The sequence below is a fragment of the Zosterops lateralis genome (assembly GCF_965231275.1).
Source record: "Zosterops lateralis genome assembly, chromosome: 8".
Classification (NCBI taxonomy): domain Eukaryota; kingdom Metazoa; phylum Chordata; class Aves; order Passeriformes; family Zosteropidae; genus Zosterops; species Zosterops lateralis.
This window is the reverse complement of record NC_139768.1, coordinates 8,835,935-8,857,680: the sequence shown is the minus strand read 5'-3', so window position 1 is coordinate 8,857,680 and position 21,746 is coordinate 8,835,935. Positions and strand designations below refer to the sequence as shown.

The window sequence follows — 21,746 nt, the reverse complement described above, 5'->3', positions numbered from 1 at the left end:
ATCATGTTGTGCCCTTTTGTGCTGAGTTATTCTGGCTGGAGGCTGCAAGAGAAGGGACAAATTTATGGACAGCAAATGATTATCTGTCTGAGTGAAGGGAGGGCTTGGAGCCCAAGCTGTATTGGGAAATGCTGCTTGATGATCCTGCTGTGGCAGGTTGGAAGTACACAGCTGAAGGAGCAGTTTTGGCACAGGGAGATGGTGTTGACCCCAAGAACACCCCACTGAGCTTATACCTTTGTCAGCTCTCCTGTGCTCACCAGGGTGGCAGCTGTACCCTCTGCCTAATGCTGTGTCTGCTGAGCAGAGTGAGCACAGATGACCAACCTGGAAACATTGCTCCAGGCTCACCCAGCATCTCATCAGACCAGAGGCTGTGCTAGGCACTGCTGAATTCACATGGAAGCACCTGGCTGGCCTTTGTGAGATTATTTGTGAAGACGATTCAGCACCCAGTGAGATGGCTGGGCTTTGGGCATTTGTCCCTTCCCTGTCATATGCAAACAGCAGAGTCATTGTGCCTGTGTGATCTACTTCCACCACAAGCCACCAGCCCTAGAAGTGTGATTTCCAGTGTGTTACCACATGCTCTGCTGTTAGAGATGTCCAAGATTTCATATGGGCTCAGACAGCCACTAGATCAGATACCAAGGTGTAGATTTAGATGCAACTGAGCATCTTGCGTGTGATCCATCCTCCTGATTTCCCAGGCTTTGCTGCATATGGATCATCCTAAACCCCAAATTTACAGTAAAACAGCCTTGCTGCCCCTGAAAACTACTGTGAAAAGTAAGTGAGAGGGATAAATGCACATCTTGATGTTTAGATGAAGCACATCTTTCCTAATTTCTCCCCTTCTTTAGTTTGGAGTGATTTCCTTCTCCCCATCGCTCTCCATCCACGGTCTAACAACTCCACTTACACATGGGTTTTAAGGCTGTGATGTGTGTAGCAATTTTTTCCATGGATGGCACGGACAAGGAACTCTGTAGACCTGAGATATTCTAGAAACACATGGTTTTATTATTACAAGGGTCGTGGATAAAGAGTGCCTGCTTCCAGCCACCAGCCTGGGCTGAAGCAAAGCCCTAAAGAGAGAATGGGGAGAGAGAGATAGAAGAGAGCTCAGGGGTAAAAACGGGGTAGGAGCAGGGGAAAAACATGGGGAGAAAACAGGAGCAAGTGAGGTGAGAGAGAGGAGAGGAGATGGGCCAAAAGAGGTAAGGGAAGAAGGGTGAGAGGGCCAGAGAAGAGGGAAAGGAGAGAGGTAAGGGCAAAAAGTAGGAGAGCCAGGCCAAGAGAGGAGAAGAGAGGAGAAGAGTGGAGGAGAGCAGAGAAGAGAGCGATCACCTGGTTACAATACATTATATCTCTTTTTGTGTTGAATATTCTAATTTACAGTGACCAACCGGTGTGTGATACAAAACCTACAAACTTTGCATGCAGCCTATAAGAACTACTGCATTACCATGTCATTTTATATTCTAAACTCTATAGACTTCTTTCTTATGCACTTGTTCCGTGACGCCTCTGCCAAGGTGGAAAGGCAACATTCTTGTCTTTTGTTTTCCTGTCTTCAGCTCATCACCGTCTTCCTGCCTGCCATGCACACATCTCGAAACTGGCTTTCATTCCTATTTCACTCACAGGTTTTATATCTGCAGTATTTCTCACCATGCAGTCATATTCATAAGTCCTTCCTGTCCCATCTTTCCCAACAGATGTGAAACGTTGATTCTCCGGGCGGCGGATCACCTAATTCTCTTTGGCTACCCCTGAACTACCGACCGACAGAAAAAAATAATACTAAACTGTGGGGATTCACGAGAGTAAGACAGACTTAATTAGCATATTTAGTCTGGTGACTAGGATGCCCTGGAAAGAACAAACAGAACTTTGAGCTCATGAGAAGATGGGATTAGAAATCTGCTCAAGAGAAGAAGATTCAATCAACCCCCTACATGGATATGTTGAAAAATGTATGAGTTGTTTGTATGATCTTTTAACCTAATTATTGTAGTAGCAATTATTAACCTTAGTGAAATGGTATATAACTTCTTGGAAAACCTGAGTAAAATCGGATTCTGATCGTGGTCGGTCTCCCTGTCTCTCCTTCAATCGCCGATACTAAACAAGGATAGTAATAACTAACCATAACATCAACAATTTCCGCTGGTTTATGTATTTTATTTACGTACCGTTCCCAAGTGCGGCGGGGGGGCGGAGCCTGTGGGCGGGGCGGAGGCGCGGGCGCGGCCGTGATTGGCTGGCGGGGCGGTGATTGGCAGCGGCGGCGCCCCCCGCGGTCCCGGCGCGGCCGGCGGCGCTCAGAGCGCGCACCCCCCGCACCCCGGGCGGCCGCACCGCCCGCTCCGCCCGCGCCGCCGCCATGGCCCGCGGGGCCGCCCCGCTCCGCCGCCTGCCGCTCTCCCTGCTGCTCTCCCTCCTCCTGCTGCCGCTGCTGCTGCCGCCCGCCGCGGGGACGGGCGCGCCCGGAGCCTCCTTAGCGCCGGGGGAAGCGGAGCCGGCGGAGGAGCCGATGGAGTACCGCGACCCTTGCAAAGCCGGTAGGGGAGGCGGGCTGGCTGCAACTCTGGGAGAAGTTTGGAGGCGCGGACAGGTGTCCCCGCCAGGCGCTCCTGGGTACCGCGGGTCCGCCCGGCCGAGCCGTGCCCGGGCTCACCTGGCGGAGCGGCGGGAGCCCCCCGGGCCGGTGGGAGCATCCCCGGCATCCCGCTGCCTTCCCGAGCACGGCGAGCCGCTCTGCTCGCCTCCATCCCTTACCCGCTGCCCGCCTTGCCCCGGGGCTGCAGCCCTGGCTGGGAGGCTGTGCCTGCCTTTTTTTTTTTTTTTTTTTGGTAAATCGCTCCCCACCTGTGCCGCTCCCTCCCCGCCAGATTCCCCTCTGCTAAGCCAGGGAAATAAATGCCCGTCCTTTGCACACTGGGGCTGGGGGTTCTCTCCGCCCAAGCGTTTTCTGTGCATTTTCACAGCCTTTTGGCAGCTGTTGGAAGTTGCCCCGAGCCCTGTCCGGCCCGGAGTTGCGGTGCGTGTCCCGGAGCGGCGGCGCTGGGCGGGAGGGAGGGATCCCGCACTCAGCCCGGGGCATCCCGGTGCTCCAGGTACAGCCGGCTGTGTGCGAGTAACCAGAGCCTCTCCGGGAAACCTCCATCCCCGGGGCATCCCGGTGCTCCAGGTACAGCCGCCTCTGTGCGGGTCGCCGCAGCCTCTCCGGGAAACCTCCATCCCTGTCCTGGAGTTTTTCGTTCCCTTGTCAGACTGCGCTCTGCTAGTTCTGCTTCTCGCTGCTTTTTATTTGTTTGAGTTCGAAAAGAGCTGCTCTCATCCCTTAATGCTGCATTTCTCTTAATTTGAAGAGAATACGGACCCAGGTTTTCTTTTTGGAAAACTAGGAGGTGCTCTTGATGTGAGTGTAACTCGGTTTGGTTCCAGCTGTTGGGGAATGTTGTAGTTCTGTGAATTGCTTCTCTGCTGAGGGATTGGCAACTGATACCTTGTTAGTTGTGTTACCTTTACAGATAATTTTGTTTTCTTAATAGTGCGGGAGTTGCAAAAAGAAAGGTGTTTTTTTTGTGTGTGGTGTTTTTGGTCTCTTGAGCTGGGGCTTTGCCTCCTGAATGTGCTCCTGGCTGTTGCTCAGTGTCCCTTGGTGATAGCTTCTCTTGTTATCTTGCTCTCCCCTGCCTGCCTTTTCGGTCCTTGCAGCCGTATCTGCTCACAGAGAGGAGCTCTATCAATGCGATGTCTTTCAGAGCTTCTCTGCCTGGTACAGCGAGTTTAGCTGGCTTTGTATGTAGGCTGAGTGTGGTGGGTTTCCTTCCAAAATTCAGATCAGTCCTCTCCAGAGAGTATTTTTTGCACAAAACATTCCCTTGATCAGCAAGTCATCTGTCATTTGATATATAGTGTGGTGTGTGGAGGTTAATTCTTTGTAACAAAGATGGGATCCAGCCCAAACATGCTTTATGGTATTTGTGTCTGCTTCTAAATGGTAATGAATTGATCTCTTTCTAGTGAAACTAGTTGTTAGTGGCACAGATATGGTTTAGATTTGGAGAGCTACAGGTACAGTGCTTCAGCTTTCCCATCTGAAAACGTATTATCCTTGCTTTCTCCTCAAAATTTTACCATCATCTCTGTTCCCTCTCTTGTCCTTGTGGCTGCTGGGTGCTGCTGTCAGATCAAGTGCATGGAGAATGAGGAATTCTCCTTTAAGGACCACACAGAGAACATTGACTTTATTTGACTTCTCTACATTTAACAGGGAACCTGTGGCAGAAAAAGAGAGGAAAAAATATTTTCCCAGCCTTCCTTTTGCCTGCCTTCATTGCAGGACCTTTTATTTTTTTTCTCCTGTAGTCTCCACGTTTCCCAAGTTCTCTCCCTCTCACTTCTGCATGCACACAGAAAGGACCTTTGGCTGCCAAGGACAGCCTCCCTTCGTTTACATCAGCACCTCTTCTTGTGGTGGACAGAAAAACTTTGTGTGTGTTATTCCTGCTAATTCAATTCCAGCAGGATCAATCACAGAAATTATTTTCTGACTTCTCAGTGTTTGCCTTTTATGCTTTTCTGATGTCTTCTTTCCAATAGAAAGAGAGAAGTGAACATGACCTGTGGAGGTTACAGGGGTGATTTCTTTTCCTTCCAGGAGCAGGCTGGTGTTTGTGGCACACAGGTGCCTGTGGTGGGGGCTGCCAGGCAGCCTAGCCCAGCACTGCCCTGGCTTCCTGACCTGACGCTGCACTTTGAGTTTGCCTTTCTCACTGGTCTGGGCAGGTTTGGAGGACTGTACAGTGCCTTCTGCTCTGCAGCAGCCTCCTGCACTGGTGAGCTCCGTTACCAGCTTTCTCAAGTTTCAGTCTTGTTTTCTGTAGAAGAAAGAGACTCTGGTCCTTTCAGTGTATCCTGACTGGCTGTATTTCCAGGCTCTCTGATCCAGTTTCTCTTCATGTGGCTGTGTCCACCTAAAGTGCAGAGCACATAGAGAGCAGGACACTCCTTATGTGCTGTGTATCTCTCTCAGTGTACTGAATAGTTCCAACTTTTAAAGTTAGTCCCAAGGCAAACCAAACAAGGCTTGTACCATAAGGACCTGTGTTAGACCCTGCCTTGCATTCACAGCCTTCTTCCTCTTCCTGTCCTAGACCATCAGGATCTAGTGGAGCTGGGCAGGTGCTCTCTGCTGCAAACACCATCTCAAAGGGTTAGCTGAGCTAAGATTAATAAGTGATCCATTTCTATTGGTGAAACAAGGTGAAGACACTGTTAATAGAGCTGCCTCTCCAAGAGGGCGTGTCTGGGCTGTGGTCTGATGCCTGTATGGAAAGTCTATCACACTCTGTTCCTGATGAACTATAGCAGTGACAAGTCTTCTTAACTTCCTTAGGCCCAAGTTCCTCCACTCGTTGGGACAGTGTCGGGATCTGTCAAGAATCCATGACTGGAGAGGGCAGTGCCTGCAGACCTGCTGTGAAATGCTCAGGTGTCTGGTATGTTTTGCAAGGGGAAACAAGTGGTCTGTGGAAACAGAGCTGGCACTATGAGACTTGTGGTGATGCTTCCATTGCTGCCATAGGCACAGGCTCCTGTGGCTGCAGATTGTATGCAGGCCCTTAGCCCATTGTGAAGACAACTTGCTGCTGCTACTTTTACATGATTTCCAAAGCTGTTAAAACTACGGTGCTTTACTTATTTATTTTTATTATCTTATTTTTTTTTTTTCTATTTTCCTGTGGGCCAATGGCTGTGGCCCAGAAGCTGTGATGGATTTAAATCTGGCCAGTTATGATATGAAAGCTTGGCAGTTCCTCAGCCCTGCAGCTCATGCCCTGAGGTTGAGTGCAGGCTGTTGATGGTTGTTCTGCTAGTCTGGGAATGGAAAGCTGGCACATGCTCCTCTCTGTTGCATTAGTGGAGGATGTAATAACCTCTTGCAGCAAGGCAGGAGGGACAGCACAGGGCAGTAACCTCCTAAAGCACTGGGGCCACGGGGTGCTGGTATCGACACATGCCCAGTTACCAGGACTCAGATGATGGGCCATAACTCCACTGCTGCTCAAGCTCTTAACTCCACCCATCCAGGATTTTCTTTTCCTAGTGTGGTTGCTTTCCTGCTAAATGGCTGATCAAGGGGCAGCTGAGGCAGCACTGCGCTGTCAGCTTGAGTTGCCAGGGAAGGTGGCAGTGCTGGCTCTGTGGGGTGGATTTTGCTGAGTGTTGTAGCAGGTCACTGGAGCTTTTCAAAGGGGATAGTACAAAGGTTCCTGCCCAGAACTGCTCTGTAAAAGATGGGAAAATGTTATAAGCCTCACATGTGCTTTGGATGGATCTGCTGCTCAGAGGATCCAGTTAAAGACACCCAGGCCAGTGTGCAGGTCTGAGTAAGGCTGTTTGACAGGCAGCAGCAGGAACCATGGATGCCTTCTAAACAAAACAAGCATGTCCTTCTGAGGCTCCTCAGACTAACTGGAACTAAAGGAATGAAATTGACTGTAATTTGTTCTGGTAGTTATTTGGGTGCAAGCTTGTACAAACTTTAATTTGAGGTGAAGAGCAGAATCTCTGAGGTTCAAAGTGACCTCTGGGAATAATATCATCCAATTTATGTCAGCAAGGGGAAGTGGGAGGTGTAAATAGGAGAGAGAGCTGGACACTGAATAACTTATCCTCTGGATGTGTACAGGCTTGATGATCCCTTTCTTCCAGCTCAAACCTGCCATGAGGCTGTTTTCCACTTGCCAGGTGGGGAGAAAAAGCTGCAGTTTCACCGTCTTGATTGCTGGGTACTTTGGCTCCTAACGTGGCACTTCCTGCCTTTTGTGAGTTGGAGGTGCAGTGCAATAGCTCATCTTTCAGGGCGGGGGGTGGCGGGGGGTCCATTGAGGGTGTTCTGTGTTGGAGTCCTGCTTCTCTCTGCTCTGGGCAGTTCATCCTGGTGTGACATGTCCTGACTACAGACTGACCAAGTCCAGACCTGGGCCAGCACACATGTCTGGTGTCCCAGGCCAAATGCAGTGTTTGTCTGTGCATGTGTTTGCATCAGGAGATGGGCAGAGCTGCCTGCCCAGCCGTGTGCTCCTGGCACAGGCCAAAGGGGGCTTGGGCTCCTGCTGCCTGTGTGTGTCTCAAGTGTCCTTCAGGAGGGTTTGTGTTGCTGTGGGGTGCTGGACCAAGGAGTTACCAATGGGTACAATGAGCCTTGCAGTCAAGGTCAGCTTCTTTCTGTGAGACTTTGATCTCTCCATGGCTTTTGTTCTGGGTCATTGCTTGCAGTGCTCTGAGCAGGCAGAGCCTGGCCTGGGGAGGCTGCAAAACAGAGCAGGGCTCTGGCAGAGAGCACATAGAAAGTGAATTAGTCCCTGTGGATTTTGTGGGGTTTGCAGGTTATGAGCTCAAAACAGGAAGAACTGGGGCAAGAGGTGTGAAGGGCCATCAACAGACCAGGAATTCCATATCTCCTGTTTCTTTATGACTAGAGAAGTTATTAGAGAAGTAGTTTGGTAATGATAGATCATCTTTTCCTGCAAGCCAAGGCTCCTTCAAGTGTGGAGGTTTTGTCCATCACAGGATACTGCTGTGCATCCTTGTTCCTGCTCCACCTGCTGATTTGATCCACTAACTTCTAAATGCTCCATGTATTTAGAGTTCTCACACACAGAGCTGTCCTGAGAGCTGTAAATTGTGCTTCATTGCTGTTCTGTTCCTCACAGCTCTTCCTCTGTAAAGGCACGGTGCCTTTTGTTCTAGAGACTGCACATTTCATTTGGGCTGTGGTGCAAACATCTGAAGTCAGGTGCAGACATTTCTGTGGGCAGCTGAGGAATTTGCTGTTAGGAACTGAAAGCCTTGAGGGGGTAATCAAATGAGAAAGGGGATACAACATCTATAAAGTCTGGGTCATTTGAATGGATTGCTTGGGTTTTGAGTGGGATGCAGATGCTGTTTTCATGGTTGGAAGCATGTATCCATCCTGTTAGCAGGGCAACCAGAAAGATCTTTGCAGGCTGTACTATGGATCCAGCCCACTCACTTCTTGACAAGAACTTTCTTGCACTCTTGCAAGTGGTTCTGTTTAGTTTGGCAATAGTGGGAGCAGTGGCAGAGTGTGTGCCAAGCTGCCCTTTGCTTGAGAATCACAGAATCCTGTGAAAAAAAAAAATCTCATTTCCATCTTACAGATTTTCTTTACAGCTTTAAAGCCTCTGGGCTTGTATGGAAAGGGGCAGTGCAGCTGAGGTGAAGGTACCAGTCCTCTGGTGTGGGATCTGAGTTGCAGAAGAGAGTGGGAGCCATGGCTTACCCAGGGGTGGTGTGGTCACTGTGGGGCTGGCAGTGCTGGGAGCTGAGTCCTGGTCTCCTGACTTCAGAAGGTATATGGCCTTTCAGAAAAGGAAGCTTCCTTCCTTTGCCACCAATGCTTATGGGAGTGCTTTGAGAGAAGAGTCTGGGATGTGACCCAGTCTGTGGAATCTTCAGTGCTGAGCCGATGGAAACTTTTATAGAGGAAGAAGAGAGCTCTCACTGGCAATCATTCCCTCTGCATTTTTTCCCTGGTACATTGCAGGAAGGGTTAAATACTCAAGGAGGAAATTGACTCTTTTTGGGTGGTCTGGGAAAGAATGAGAGACCAGACTGTTCAGTCTTTAATTTACCTGCTTTGGGGAGATGACAGCAGTTACAGAACGGAAAACAGGTGGGTGAAAACTACTAGAGTCACTCTTCAGTGATGCAGCTGTTTGCCATTGGGGAGGTGTTTTGCAGTGAGGCAGAGCTGCAGCAGAAGTTTCCTCCTCAAAGGGAAGGTTTAGTGTGACTTTGATTATAATCCTAGCTGAGCACAAGCTAATGGCTCTGGCTTAAAGAAATAATAACCACCAACCCTTTTATTGCACCTGAGATTCCTCAGTGGGGAAGTCAATGGCCTGGGGAATAGGAGAGCAAAACTTATGATCACTGCAACTTGAGATCTGGGTCTGAAGTCCTTCCAGTGTTTACCTGTCTTCTTGGGATCTGACTAAATCATGCCTGATCTTTGACACTTCTTGGGGTGTGTTGGATCTGCTTGTCCTGTAGGAGATGTAACCCTCCGTGCTATACCCACACCTTGAGTTTTGGCAATGGACAGGACAGAAGATGGGCAAATTTAGGGCAGAGGACTTTCCCCCCTCCCCCCTTAAAAAAGCCTGGTAGGGTGGGGAAGAGGTGCTTGCAGTTGTCATGGATACTTCTCCAGAGCTTTCATTGAACTTCCTGGTCTGGGTGCAGTTCACAGGTGTCTGCCCTCGACCACAGCCTGCACAGGTGGGATCAAGCTACTTGTTCTTCAGCTAAGATTAGTAAGTCACAGAGTCCTAGAAAAAAGGCATTTGTGCTTTAAGTCTTCCAGGATTTAAAAGTCCACAAAGCTGAGGATTTTGGTTGGAGGCACTTTGCATTTGTGTAATTGCATTATACCTTTGCAGTTGTACTTGGAGATTTTATTCTCTTCTTGCTCTAACTTGTGTAGTGTGCCTTGCTAATGGTTAAGAAAAGAAGTTGCTGCATTTACTGGTAACCCACCTCTTTCTTGCTGCTAAAACTGTGCCTGTGGGCGTCTGCCAGGTAAGATGCCTCTGGCCTGGTCTGGGGAAGAGCTGTGTGGCTGTAGATTCCCCCTGCAACCTGCTTAGGCTCATTAGCACACATTAGTCAGTTAGGGAAATTGACAGTACCGTGTGCCTGATACACCCATACATTCTAACCTGCTTTCCCTGGTAGTTTAATTTCCTTTTTTTCCCCCTGCCTTTGCCACAGAGACCTTTGTGCTCTCTGCCTGCTTCCGTCTGTGTTTCCTAGAGGTTTATTTCAGATGTTCCCCTGTCTCCCTTTTGCTGGAGCACTCTCCAAAACCTGCCTGGAGGATTGCTCAGATCCTTCTCTGCCTCCTGTCTCGGGTGTTATGCAATGCTTTCTCCCCCAGGCTTCTCCCCACATCTCCTCTCCTGTCCTGGCAGTAACTCCCAGAGGTCAGTAGGTTTTTCTCTTCTTGCTGGCCCAGAGCAGCCCTGTTGTGAACCCACCTGCTGTGCTGCACTTGCTCAGCCAGCTCTGTGCAACAGGCTGCTTGATGTAATAAATGGGCTGCTCCGCCCAGCTCCCCTTCCCTTTGAGAAACAGCAGGGGAGTGTAGGGCTGGATTTCTGTGACTCACAGTGCAGAGCTGTCTGTGCTGAGGAGGTGATGAGGGGACTGAGGGGACACTGACCTGACAGGGCAGTCTCTATGCTGGTTTGGAGATGGGCAGGCTTGGCAGAAAGGAGGGATCTCTGACTCTGAATGACTCTGTTGTCCTAGATCACAAGTATTGCAGGTATTAAGCTGCAACAAAACCACTTTCAATTAGTGCTGAAATGTGATTTCAGTACTCAGAAGAGATAGATGACTAAGCAGAAACTGGCTGTTGTTTTGATTCAGCTATGAGGACTTCTGGGTTTGTTTGGTTTTTGTATTTTTTTTTCTCCTTTGTTGCAGCTGAGCATCAAGAAATGCTGATCTCCAGGCGTACTTTGATGTTCCCATTCCAGCACTTCCTGAACAGGAAGGCTCCCTGTCAATAGAAACTGCTTAAATGTGCAGGGAAGCCTTTTATTAAAGAATTCTCAATGACTGATTGCCCCTTCTTGGCCAGTTTGTGTCAGCTTTGCTTGCAATGGAGAGAAATCTCTAACTGCATGTTGAGAAGGAAGCCCCCAGGAAATCCCAACAACTGGTAAATCCTGGCTTCTCAAGCCTCTGGTTTGAGTGGTACAAATAGTCAGACCCACTGCTGCTGCTGGCCCATGAATCAGCTCAGCTTTAGACCTGAATGGAAATTCACATCCTCTTGAGTAATTTTGTGTTCATATAACTGTCAGCATTCAAGTAAAAAGCATCTGTTTAATTTTTCTATCCACAAACCCCAATGCTATTCACAGAGCAAACCGTACCACAATATTATGAGACAGAAATTTAAATCTGCTGAGTGCTTTATCTCTTCCTGAGAGTTGCTGTTATTGGGTCCCTCTGCCTCTTTATTAGAAGAGACTGATTGATACAGTACTGGGTGCTGAGAATTGCCTTTCTCCACTTTTCATGTCATCGAGGGTGTAGTCAGTCTCATGCTCCTCCATCAGTGTGGCTCTGAACTTAGCATTGTCTGCAAACAGCATTGCCTGATCAGCAGCACTTTCATTTGCTCTGAACTTTGGCAAAATTGGCTGGTTTGTTTGGTATTTTGTGTGCTGAATTTCAGGTGGGACCTGCTGGGGGTTGTTCATTTCAAAGAGAAGACTTCGAAAGAGACAGATATAACTACAAACTGTGTCCTTCTTGCCACTAACAGTGGCTGTACCTGGCAAAAGGGCTTGTCCCAGATCCAGGGATAGACATTTGTGTGGAGCACTGTCCACACTGCTGTGTGTGTTGGCAGGATGTGTGTGATGCAGGTATTGGCTCAGTAAGGCATTGGTTTTGCCTTGAAATTCCTCAGATATAAAAAATTCTTAAACTCACAGAAATACTGGTGTTAGGTTTGCTTTGGAGCTTGTGGTGCAGTTCCTTGGGCATGAAGGCAGATAATGTGACATGGATCAGCTTTTTACTGATTTGAACAGCTATCCTGTAATACAAATCTAATCTGAGACTGCATTAAATACGAGTAACAAAGGGGATTTCTGGCTGCATTATCCATATCTCTGTTGCAGAAATTGGGTAGTGGGTAGTAAACAAGGCAGCTGCTGCAGGAGAAGCTTGTCCAGCTGCATAGCAGAGGTGTTTGAGATGTATTGGAGTCAAGACAACCCAGACTGAGAAACATCCATAGGTAAATATTTGGTAAATAATTCTTGCAGGCAGTGGGGGAACCCAATATAGTGACCTACAAGTTCAGTGGCCTTGAAAAAAGATGGAACTCTTGCACCTGCATTTCCCTCACTGACTACCTTGGACCTAAGCAGATCTATTCCTTGTGTCACTTGTTGTCAGTAGCTCAGACTAAATGTGGGCAGGGGAGTGATAAAGCAGCAAGGCTCTGTGCTTTATTTGTGGGACCTGCCAGTAGGGCTCCGGAGGGCATGTGTTTGATATTCCAGAGGTCTAATTCAGCGTTCTGTTATCACCAAATTTTGTACCCTGCCATTGTCCAGATGCTTCTTTGTAGTTTGTTTTTGGGGGTTTTTTTGCCTGTGCATTTCCAACAAAGGTAAGGAACAGAACTTTATATAAAAGTGAGTTTTGAGAAGTTTTGGTCACAGGGCCAAGAGCTGTCTATGTGATTTGCACAGTGTAATTTCTGGCACAGTCTGTTTTTCATGGTTCTGTTGCAGTTACTCACATCAGAGACCCACAGACTGTTTTGTTTTGATTGTGCTGCTACTGCTGACCCAAGCAGGCAGAGTTGCTCTGGCTCTTGGGGCTGACCCCTTGAGGGGGCAAGAGTGGCCTGTCAGGCTGGTTTTGCCCTGGAAGAGGAGTCTGTTTTTTGCTGTGCTGTTGATGGTGGAAGAGTGTTTTGCTTGACACTGTTTTTTGCTTGGTGACACTGAGCTGCAGCTGGCGCCTGTACCAAGCTGCTGATGTGCTGTGCAGTTGACTGCTGTCTGGATTTAATCTCTAACCTTTGATTGTTCTTGAAAGCATGTTCTAGGGATTTCATTCCCACCCACACTGCTCCTGTGACCCCTTCCATTTCCTGGGTGTCTAAGTACAGAACAGAAAAGATTCATTAACCTGGTAAGTAACCTCTTTTTATGAGGGAAGTGATTTTCCGTCACGCTCTGTTAGATCCTATTGATTTCTGTTTTTCCCCTCGTTGGCCTCTTTTGCCATATATTCTCCTCTTTGTCATGCTTCAGTAGGAAGGTGATACGTGATATGCTTTGGGGTTTTTTTTCTTGCTGTTTCCTGGGCAAAGAGCTGGGATCTCCTAAGGCCATCGCTCAAGTGCCCACGTCTCTGCCTTTTCTTGGAAAGCTTTGTTGTCAAGGCAAGCTGCTGGTTGGTAATAGGATGTTGACATGAGGAGTAAAACCTCCTGGCTGCCCTCTTTTCTTTTGATGTTGAAAAGAGCATCTTTTTCTCTCTTTGCCCATTGTACAACCCCTCATCTCTTGGCAGAGGTGTGACGTGTTTGCCATGGGGTTTGCAAGCATGCATGAAATGGAGACTTCAAACCATCACGTGTGCCTGCTCTTTCTGTCCTCCTGGGTCCTGGCAGTGGCTGGATCCCAGTGCTTTTGTGGTGAAATGGAAGGAGCTGCCAGGTTTGGGCTTGTCCCAGAGGCTTGTTGTTACAGAAATTGGTTGTGGCAAGTGACGGGGAAGAGGCATCTCCTTGGATCTGAGTGGGAGGGCTTGGGGATGTCCCCTGTTTCAGCTCAAAATTCCACGCAGGAAATGGGAAAAGGGTTGTCTTCCCAACCAGTTCCCCTCTTACTCTGCACCTTTAGTTATTTCTCCCTCTGGATTATCTCTGTGCTATTGCAGAGATAAAATATTACAAATATTACAATGCTCAATGCATGCAGTCTCAGCAAGACATCTCGGTTTTGAGAAGGCTGTTGTTATTTTCTGATGTACTTGATTTTTAGACAGAGCCTTTCTATGATTCAAGGCAGATATTTCAGTAGTTGGAGAAATAGTTTTCTTTCCAAAAGTACAGTTTCATCTTTTGTGTCAATTTCTCAACTTCCATGGTTCTTGCTAAATTCCTCTTCTTTATATATAAACATTCTATGCTGGTCCTTTGTTGAACTATTCCAATTGAAGCATCAAAGGCTTAAAATATAAAGGAGTATTGTTGTTTCTCTTGAAGTTTTGCATTATTACAGGACAGTGCATTCTGCAGGCATGGTTGGTCCTAGTGCTGCTCACGTTCAGCTGATCACAGTGATCAGCTTTGCCCAAACAGGCCCTGTGTGGCAGGGATTGTCATCTAGATTGTCCTAAAGAAAGGTGCATGAAGAATAGATCCTATTTATTTACCAATCTTGGGCTGTGCTTTCCCCAAAGCAAGCAATTAAACCCCAGGGGTCAGTGGAGGGGTGTGAGTTCTGTTTGCAGACTGAGCAGGCTGATCCATAGTGGTGCAGAGGGGAGAGCTGTGCTCCCAGCTCTCGGCAAAACAGGGCCTGACTCTGGTGCCAGCCTGCTGGAAGCCTTGCTTTCATGGTTCACTGCATTATGTAGGGAAAGAGGAAAAAGGGAATTGGAAGTTTTTATTAGGAAAGGGGGTTTGGTGAGTTGAATACACTAGAAATCTGCTGAAGACCTTACTGGATCATAGTAGTTAGTTGCTGTTAGTTGTAAGCAGTTGTGAGGAGAGAACCCAACAAACTAAAATGTCTTAAAATACCTTTGATCAAGCATTTAAAGTTGTTTTCCTCATATTGCTTTCAAGGCTTTGAAGTTTGAGTCTGTGATGATTGGTTTTGGGGTTTTTTAGGGGAGAGGGTATTTTGGTTTTGGTGGGGGTTTTTTGGGTTTTTGGGATTTTTTTAAGTTTCTACATGTCCTTCATTAACCCCAAAGGCTACAGGCATGCCTTGAAAGGAGCACTGTAGTCTGTACACATTAATGCAAGTTGGAGTGGGGAGGCTGGAAGGTCTCACAGCAAAACAGGGAAGGCTCGTAATGTTGCTGTCAGCAGAGGGTGGCACCATCAAAGGAACAACTGGATGTGGGCCTGGCTAGGGAGGCTTGGGACTCTGTAAAACACGCTTTGGAATGGTGTGTTCTATCTGGTGAATGCAGGACTGGAGCTTGGTGACCTGTGCCTTCAGGACTGTTTTCAGAAGGCAAAAGTGTCCTTTCAGTTGATGTGAAGGCTCAAAGGATTATGTTCAGGGGCGTGCAAGTGAGGAATGGAGCTCTGCTCTGCTCTGTGGTGCTGCTGTGTGGTGCCAGCAGCTTCTGCTTCCTCAAGGGCTGGTCTGAGGATGCCACTGTCTTCTGAAGAGGGAGGCCTGAATGGACTGCAAGTGAGGGACAGGGTTGCGCCTCTTTTCTCCTCCTCTTGCTGGTGTGGAGGCAGAAAAGGTGACAGATACACCAGAAGTCCTGTGCATCCGGGGGCTCTTGTTACTCATTGTCAAAAACTGCAGCAAACTCTGTTATGTTGTCACAAGCCAAGGTCCTGGCCTTGTCTCCATCCCCCTGCCTTGCCCTGAATTTTGCTAACATGCATGAATACAGAGTCCTGAAATTCAGGTTCATGGTTCCAAAGTTCATGGTCTTGAGAATAAACAAAAAACTATTGTGGTGGCTGAGAGCTGCATACCCCATTAACCCAGAATCATGAATATTTATCGTGATGGATTACAAAAGAACATAGAGACTATATTGTATTTTGTATAACTTTATTTCCATGGCATCTTTTCTTGGTGGGTCACTTTAATGTAAGCTTTGCTTATTTAGTTGCACACTTTAAGCTGATTAACTTTTTACTAATCAAATGTGTGTTGCCTCCCTTTGTCCTAGCTACCATTTGTTTGTACCTACACTCCTGTGACAAAGAGTCCCAGAGAAATGCTTTAAGCTCTGGATAAATCCCACTGCTGGAGGCTTTGGCCCAGCTGAATGTGTCTGAGCTGATTTCAGCCTTGCATTTTCCCTTTTCCTTTCTTACTGCCTGAAAGTTGCACCTTCAAAGCAAGGTCTTTGCCTTGAACACCTTTCCACTCTTTAAACCATTTATGGTGCTCTGGGGCTTGCAGAAATTATTCAGCCTGTAAGTGCTCTCTGAGCTGGGCTAGAATAAAACTAAGTGGTAGGAATTGGGAATTTCCAGCCATGAAGACTGGTCTGTGGCTCTGCATCTTCAGTAGTTTCCCAGCTGGTAACCACAGTATTCTTTCCTGCTTACAAAATTTGCCCTGCCATTCAGTGTCCAACATACTGCATGTTTTACTGTGACTGCTCTCTAAGAGAAGTATCATCCCAGAGAGATGATTGCATCCTGCTATTTTGTTAAAGATCCTCTATAAAAATTATCCTTTTTCACCAAGACAATTCAGACCAGAATTTTAAAGTTAGTTGGGAGCCAAAAAGGCATGGATAAGCACTTGGAAAATACTTTCTAAAGGCCTTTTATTAATCTGTTCTTTTATATTTGGAGCTTTGCTAAAGCTAAAATGATCCCTTAGAAATGTACTGTTAATACATAAGTCTGATCTGCCTCAAAACAAACTCTGTAACCCATTTTCATTGGGGCAGCAGTAAATGGCAAAGGAGATGTAGAAAAGTAGGGTAAGACAGAATGGAATGTCCAGAAAGTCTCCCTGACTGCTGTAGACTCCACAATCCCCTGTCCAGAGGTGGCTCATTGCCTTCAATGGTATTGGAGAGCTTTGTCTTCCATCTGCTTTCTTTATGAACCTGTGTAAGCTTTTAGCACCCACAGCCTGCTGGAATAAGAAGTCCCAGAGCTTAACTGCAGCATCCCTGTGCTCTTTTTTTACTCACCTGTAAAGGAGTCAGAGCATATGGTGTCTCAGAGGTTTATTTAGTGTTGCCTACCTGGTTCCATTTTTGTTTCCTTTTACACCAAAGCTTCCCACATGTTGGTTCTTGTCTTGGGGAGATTCACAGGAACTCAGCTGTTTTTAATAGGAGAAAATGCTCATCCTTTGCTGTTGAAGGAAAATTCCTTTCTTTATGAAGTCTGAGATTGCACTGGGTGTGGAAAAGGAGGGGGAACATTGAGGGCAGTAGCAGGCAGCCATGCTCTGCACCTTGTGGGAACTACTTAGTGCTTCTCTGCAGCAGATCATATGGGCTTATAACTGGCTTTCAGCTGGTTTGGGATTCTACTTAGGAGCTAGGGGTGACCCAGGAAGAGCAGTTTTAAAGAGCAATGGGTAGGGGCACCTCTTAGCTTGTGAAAGTTCACAATCTGTCCTCATTCTGTTGGCACCTGGAAAGCATAAAGTGGCCATGCAAGTCCTTTGGGTAGCTCATACTCAGTATTCCCTGCTGATGGCAGAAGCACGTGTATTTAGTGTAGTGCATTGGTTTCCCTCTTCAGGGGAATATTTTGGAGTTTATTTATTGTTTCAGATCTGTGAAGTTCCTTGGGTTTTCTTTCCCAAACTTTCCCAATGGCTGCTTGTCCTCTGTGTAGGACTAGTGGAGCAGATAAGGTTTCACATGAGTCACAATAGATCTTTAGCATCAAGAGTGTGGGTGTAAAAGGGAGTATTAGCAACAAGCCCAGAGAAATACACTGATGTGTTCCCCTTTCCCTTGCTTGGGTGAAGGTTTGCTTCCCACAGTACTGCAGGTCTGTGCAAAATCTGGAGGGGAATAAGAAGAGCACAGCTTGAAAACCTCCATGTTAGGCCATGCTGCTTTATGGTGGTTTTTAATCTTGTGCAAACTGTGTGTCATGCAGGGGAACACTGACATTTGATGGGTGTTGATGTGGCTGCAGAGGGATGACTGACAAGGAGGGACAGATCTGCTGCTGCTATATTGTGACAGTAGCTGAATAGATGGGAATGTTTTTTGGTGGAGGCAGCACTTCTGGAAAGTGCCTGCATTTGGCTTTCCCCTGATCCAGAAAGGGTGAGTCAGAGGCAAATCTCCCTCCTCATCCTTTGTGCTAATGGTGGAAGAGAAAGGGGTTTGCTACTGCTTCTTCAGGCTCTCCTGCTGAGCTAATCCCCTGTCCATGGAATCGTCTGGAGGAGCACAAGGGATTGAAAACCAGCAGCCACTGGAGCAAACACCTGAGCACCACCTCTTCTTTTTAACACAGGACAAGTGTCCTGCAGTAAATGAGCCACTTTTTGTTTTGGTGACTTCCTTTTTTTTTCCAGCAGGGCTGGTGACCCTGCCTGCTGCTGATGCTCAGAGTTGCTCATGAAAAGGCCTGGCTTAAAGCTGTGGGACAGGAATTAGATTCTGTTTTGCAGTTTTTTGGGTTGGAATTTTCCCTGACTAGTCTGCCTGTGGCTGGGAAGTGTTTTTAGAGCCTGAGCCAAAAAAGGGCTTGGTTGTCTCAAAGCAAGGCTAGCACAGAGCCCATACTGACACTGCTAAATCCTGGCAGCTGCCTCACAGCAGCTCTGGTCCCTCTCACCTTTGCTCCCTGCTTTTCTCACACTGCAATCTCCCAGTTCAAAGACAGACACACTCCTGACAGAAGACTTTGCTATCCAGAGGGCACAAACAGCTTGTCAGGGGAAGGACTTGTTTGTGTAATGATATTTTATTAAAACTGAGATATGTAAAAATTGAAGTTCGCTTCTATACCTCCAACCCTACCCTGCTTTCATGTTGTGATAGTTGCTAATCATGTCATTGCATGATACTGGTTCAGGAATAGATCCAGTGGTGTGGTGGAGGGCACTGATATGGACAGAGATCCTTTCTCTTCTCTTGCAGAGCCAGGGAGGTATGCACAGAGCAAGGATGCAAAAAGATCCTTGCTAGTCTTGTGCTTTACTGGGTGTTTGGCATAGAAGCATATGGATCACTTGCAGAAGTGCCAAGTACTTGCTGTCACAAAGTGGGGAGCAGAGCTTTGAGATGAGGCTAATGCACAGGGTGCAGCTGAGGTGTTCCAGGGAGGGATGGCCAGCAGAAACACTTATGATTTGTATTTATATGTTTATATAGTTGAATATTTACTATGTAAGCTTATGAATGTTTGTGAAGGCCTGGGATGAGTATCTCTGGCTGGTGCTTTGTATTCAGGACAAAGCTGGAAAGCAGGGGGTGGGCATACTGGGGTAGAAGTCCCTCCACTGCCTAAGGGTCCAACAACTGCTCTCTGACCCAGCCATTGTCCACTGATGCTGCAGTCACAGCCACTTTATTCCAATTTAAAGCTGGGCTGCTGTTGAGGAAGATGGTCTTCCCTCTCATCTTCCTTCTCCAGTACCAGTGAGCTGTAGGAATTGGGCACAAAGAGGGAATGTTTTCTACTGATCTGTTTTTTACTCAGAACCAAAAGATTTTTTACTTTCCAGTCCTCTGAATGCTTGTGGTTGCACAGGCAAGGCCATAGGAACAAGTGATTGGAAAGGAAGATGGGACATAAAGAGATAAAAACCCAGCTGCCTCTGGGAGTGTAAATGAACAGTTCTGCAAGCTGAATGCCATCTACCGTTGATGGTATTCCTCTTGTGCATGTGCTTATCTCATCCTGCTTGCTTGTCTGGAGAGTCATGGCTGTAGTTAACCTTCCCTGAGAGACCCTACAGTTTCCATGAAGTTGTAGGAGATTTCATGTACTGACAATAAAATACGACTGGAAAGCACTGTTTCCAGTGTGTTAGCAATTGATGAGTTAGCAGTTAAAGGCAGTGTGAAAGGTAGATGATATTTACATATACATGAAGCATAAGCCTTGTTGAATATCATCTTCTGCTGGATGCCTGAGGGAGCAGAGCTCAGCTCTGGCCTTCTCTGGGAGGTGAAGGATTAATGATGTCTCCTTCAAATCCCTGAACACTATATTTCTATGCTGGCTCTTCACATCTGCAGTAGTGATACAGTGCTAAATGCCTTGAAAGGCCTTTAAGTGGCAAACAGCTTCCACTCGAGATCTCCTGATTCCAGAGCCTTTGATTCCTGCAATCTACAAGCAATTATATTCTGTATGAGTTCACCATCTTGCCTTTGGAGATGGTGGTGTGTTGATTTTAATTCTATTCCCAGTCTCCAGTGTGCTGATTTCTGTTCATGAGAAGACTTGTATGTTCTGCAGTGCTATCCCCAAAAGCAAAGCAGACTGTGATGGAGAGCCTGGATACGTTCCGAGTGCTTTCTGACACCACTCCTCCATTACTGCAGGCTCACATGTGCTCCAGGCTTCCTGCAAAGTTTAGGGCATGAAATAACTCCTGTAATTTGGACCCATGGGAAGAGGCTGAACTGGAGAGGACCCTGCACTAATGGTGGAGGAAGCAGGGGTGGCTGCTGTTAGTATACTGAATTGCACAGCATTTTCATTCATTCCAGCTGTTTAATGGGATTACATGAGGAGTGGCTTCTGCCTGCAGACATTTAGTGCCTATGGAAATCTGCAGCTGTCTGAGTCGGTTATGTGCAAATCCCACGTCTCCCCTTTATGCACAGGAATTTCTGAATGACAGAAACCATGTGAATCAATTGCATGAGTAATTTTTCATGTGCTTCACCCAATATCGGATTTGAGGGGTATTTTCTGTTAACTGTGTCTGTGGTCTCCAACAACTTCCCCAAAGAGGGAGGAGATGCTCCAAGGTGGCCAGTAGATGTAGGAGCAGGATAGCTTTGGTGAGCGTGGATCCCCTTGCCTTGAGCAACAGGAGACAGTCCCCTGTGCAAGGCAATGTGGAGCTGGATGTTCTCATATTCCACTTGGTCTGACTGCCCTTTCTGCCTGGTGAAGTGGCAAGAAGTAGACACCCTCCATCCTCAAGAAAGGAAGAGGAGGTGCAGCACCTTTGTGCTGATCAGCAGTGAATAGTCTGTCTAATAGTGGAACACTGAGGTGTGGAGATCTGGGACATCCACCTCTATCCTGGATTCTGTAACCATAAAATAATCACTTCCTCAGGACAGCCTGAGAAATATATCTTTGGATGGCTCTTTGAGCCACCTGTTTGGTGCCTGCTCCAGCAAGCTCTGTCTGAAGAGACAATGTGGGTTTTACTGTGCAAGGCCAGTTCCAGTGGGCACAGGCACCTGCACTGCACCTCCCTGGCGTACAATTACAACGTGCCATTGTTGACAGGGAAAACAGTGGCATCTGTTTACTTTCTCCTTTGAATTTTTAAATCCTTCTAATAGCTTCGTGTCCATTTCCAAATAGAGATATTTATTGTGTGCTTCCCTGACTGGACCTACCTCTTGGAGAGCAGTAACCCTGAGTGAAGGCCTTACTGACAGTCCTCCCATCTACACATCTACAGGCCATTAGTTTGGATGTGGTCTAGCTGTAATATGGCAAGTGACATCTTGGCAGGCTCAAATAGAGAAGACAGCCACTGTGTGTACTTCAGAAGTGAAATGGTAGCTTCTGGTGTCACAGCAACACGTGGAAACATGAAATTATAGCTTATATGGAGCCACAGAGCTTTGTTTATGCTTTTCTGAGCATGTATTTCCAAGCAATTCCAAGTTATAGCCTGGTGCCCAATGGAAATGTCTGGACAAGGACTGAGCAAAAAACATGGCTGTTCTGTGAGTAAGTAACTTCTGGAACAAGGAGCAGGAGGTGGTTACCCTGATAGAGGTTAATGAAACACTGGAACAGATTGCCCAGAGAGGTGGCAGCTGCCCCATCCCTGACAGCACTCAAGGTCAGGTTGGATGGGGCTCTGAGCAACCAGATCTAGTTGAAAGTGTCCCTGTTCATTGCAGGTGGTTAGAACTGGACCTTTAAAGGTTCTTTCCAACCCAAACCCTTTCTATGATTCTGTGATTTCCACATGTTGAGGTGTTCATCACAGGTCTTTTCCAAAGCCTGGCTGCCCTGATCTGTAAAGTGTGTTACTGGAGTGGCATGATCCCAGGAGGAGGCAGTGTTTGGACCAGTCAGCAACATCTGACTGTGGAAGGGGCTGGGGAAGCCCAGGCAGACCTGGGAACAAAGGAGCTGTTGCTCCAAGAGGAAACTTTTCTCTGTGGAAGCCAGACAATCTTCCCATTTATTTGCAAGTGGCATTTGGTCACAGCTCTTTGGCAACATATGGAAACTGTTTAAATTAGCCGTATGA

General features: G+C 47.2%; 1 protein-coding gene across 3 annotated transcripts in view; it reads left to right on the top strand.

Moving 5' to 3' along the window:
- Nucleotides 1–2,389: 2,389 nt before the first annotated feature.
- The window catches only part of TLL2 (tolloid like 2), a gene marked incomplete at its 5' end in the record, with an annotated part of 85,515 nt that continues 66,158 nt past the window's right edge, over nucleotides 2,390–21,746 (top strand). For 2 of the 3 annotated variants that reach the window (XM_083866109.1, XM_083866108.1), the window contains one exon: nucleotides 2,390–2,567. In XM_083866109.1, coding sequence (XP_083722235.1) covers nucleotides 2,390–2,567 — 178 coding nt within the window. The remainder of the gene's footprint in view (nucleotides 2,568–21,746) is intronic. The other variant, XM_083866110.1, reaches the window with a different exon arrangement.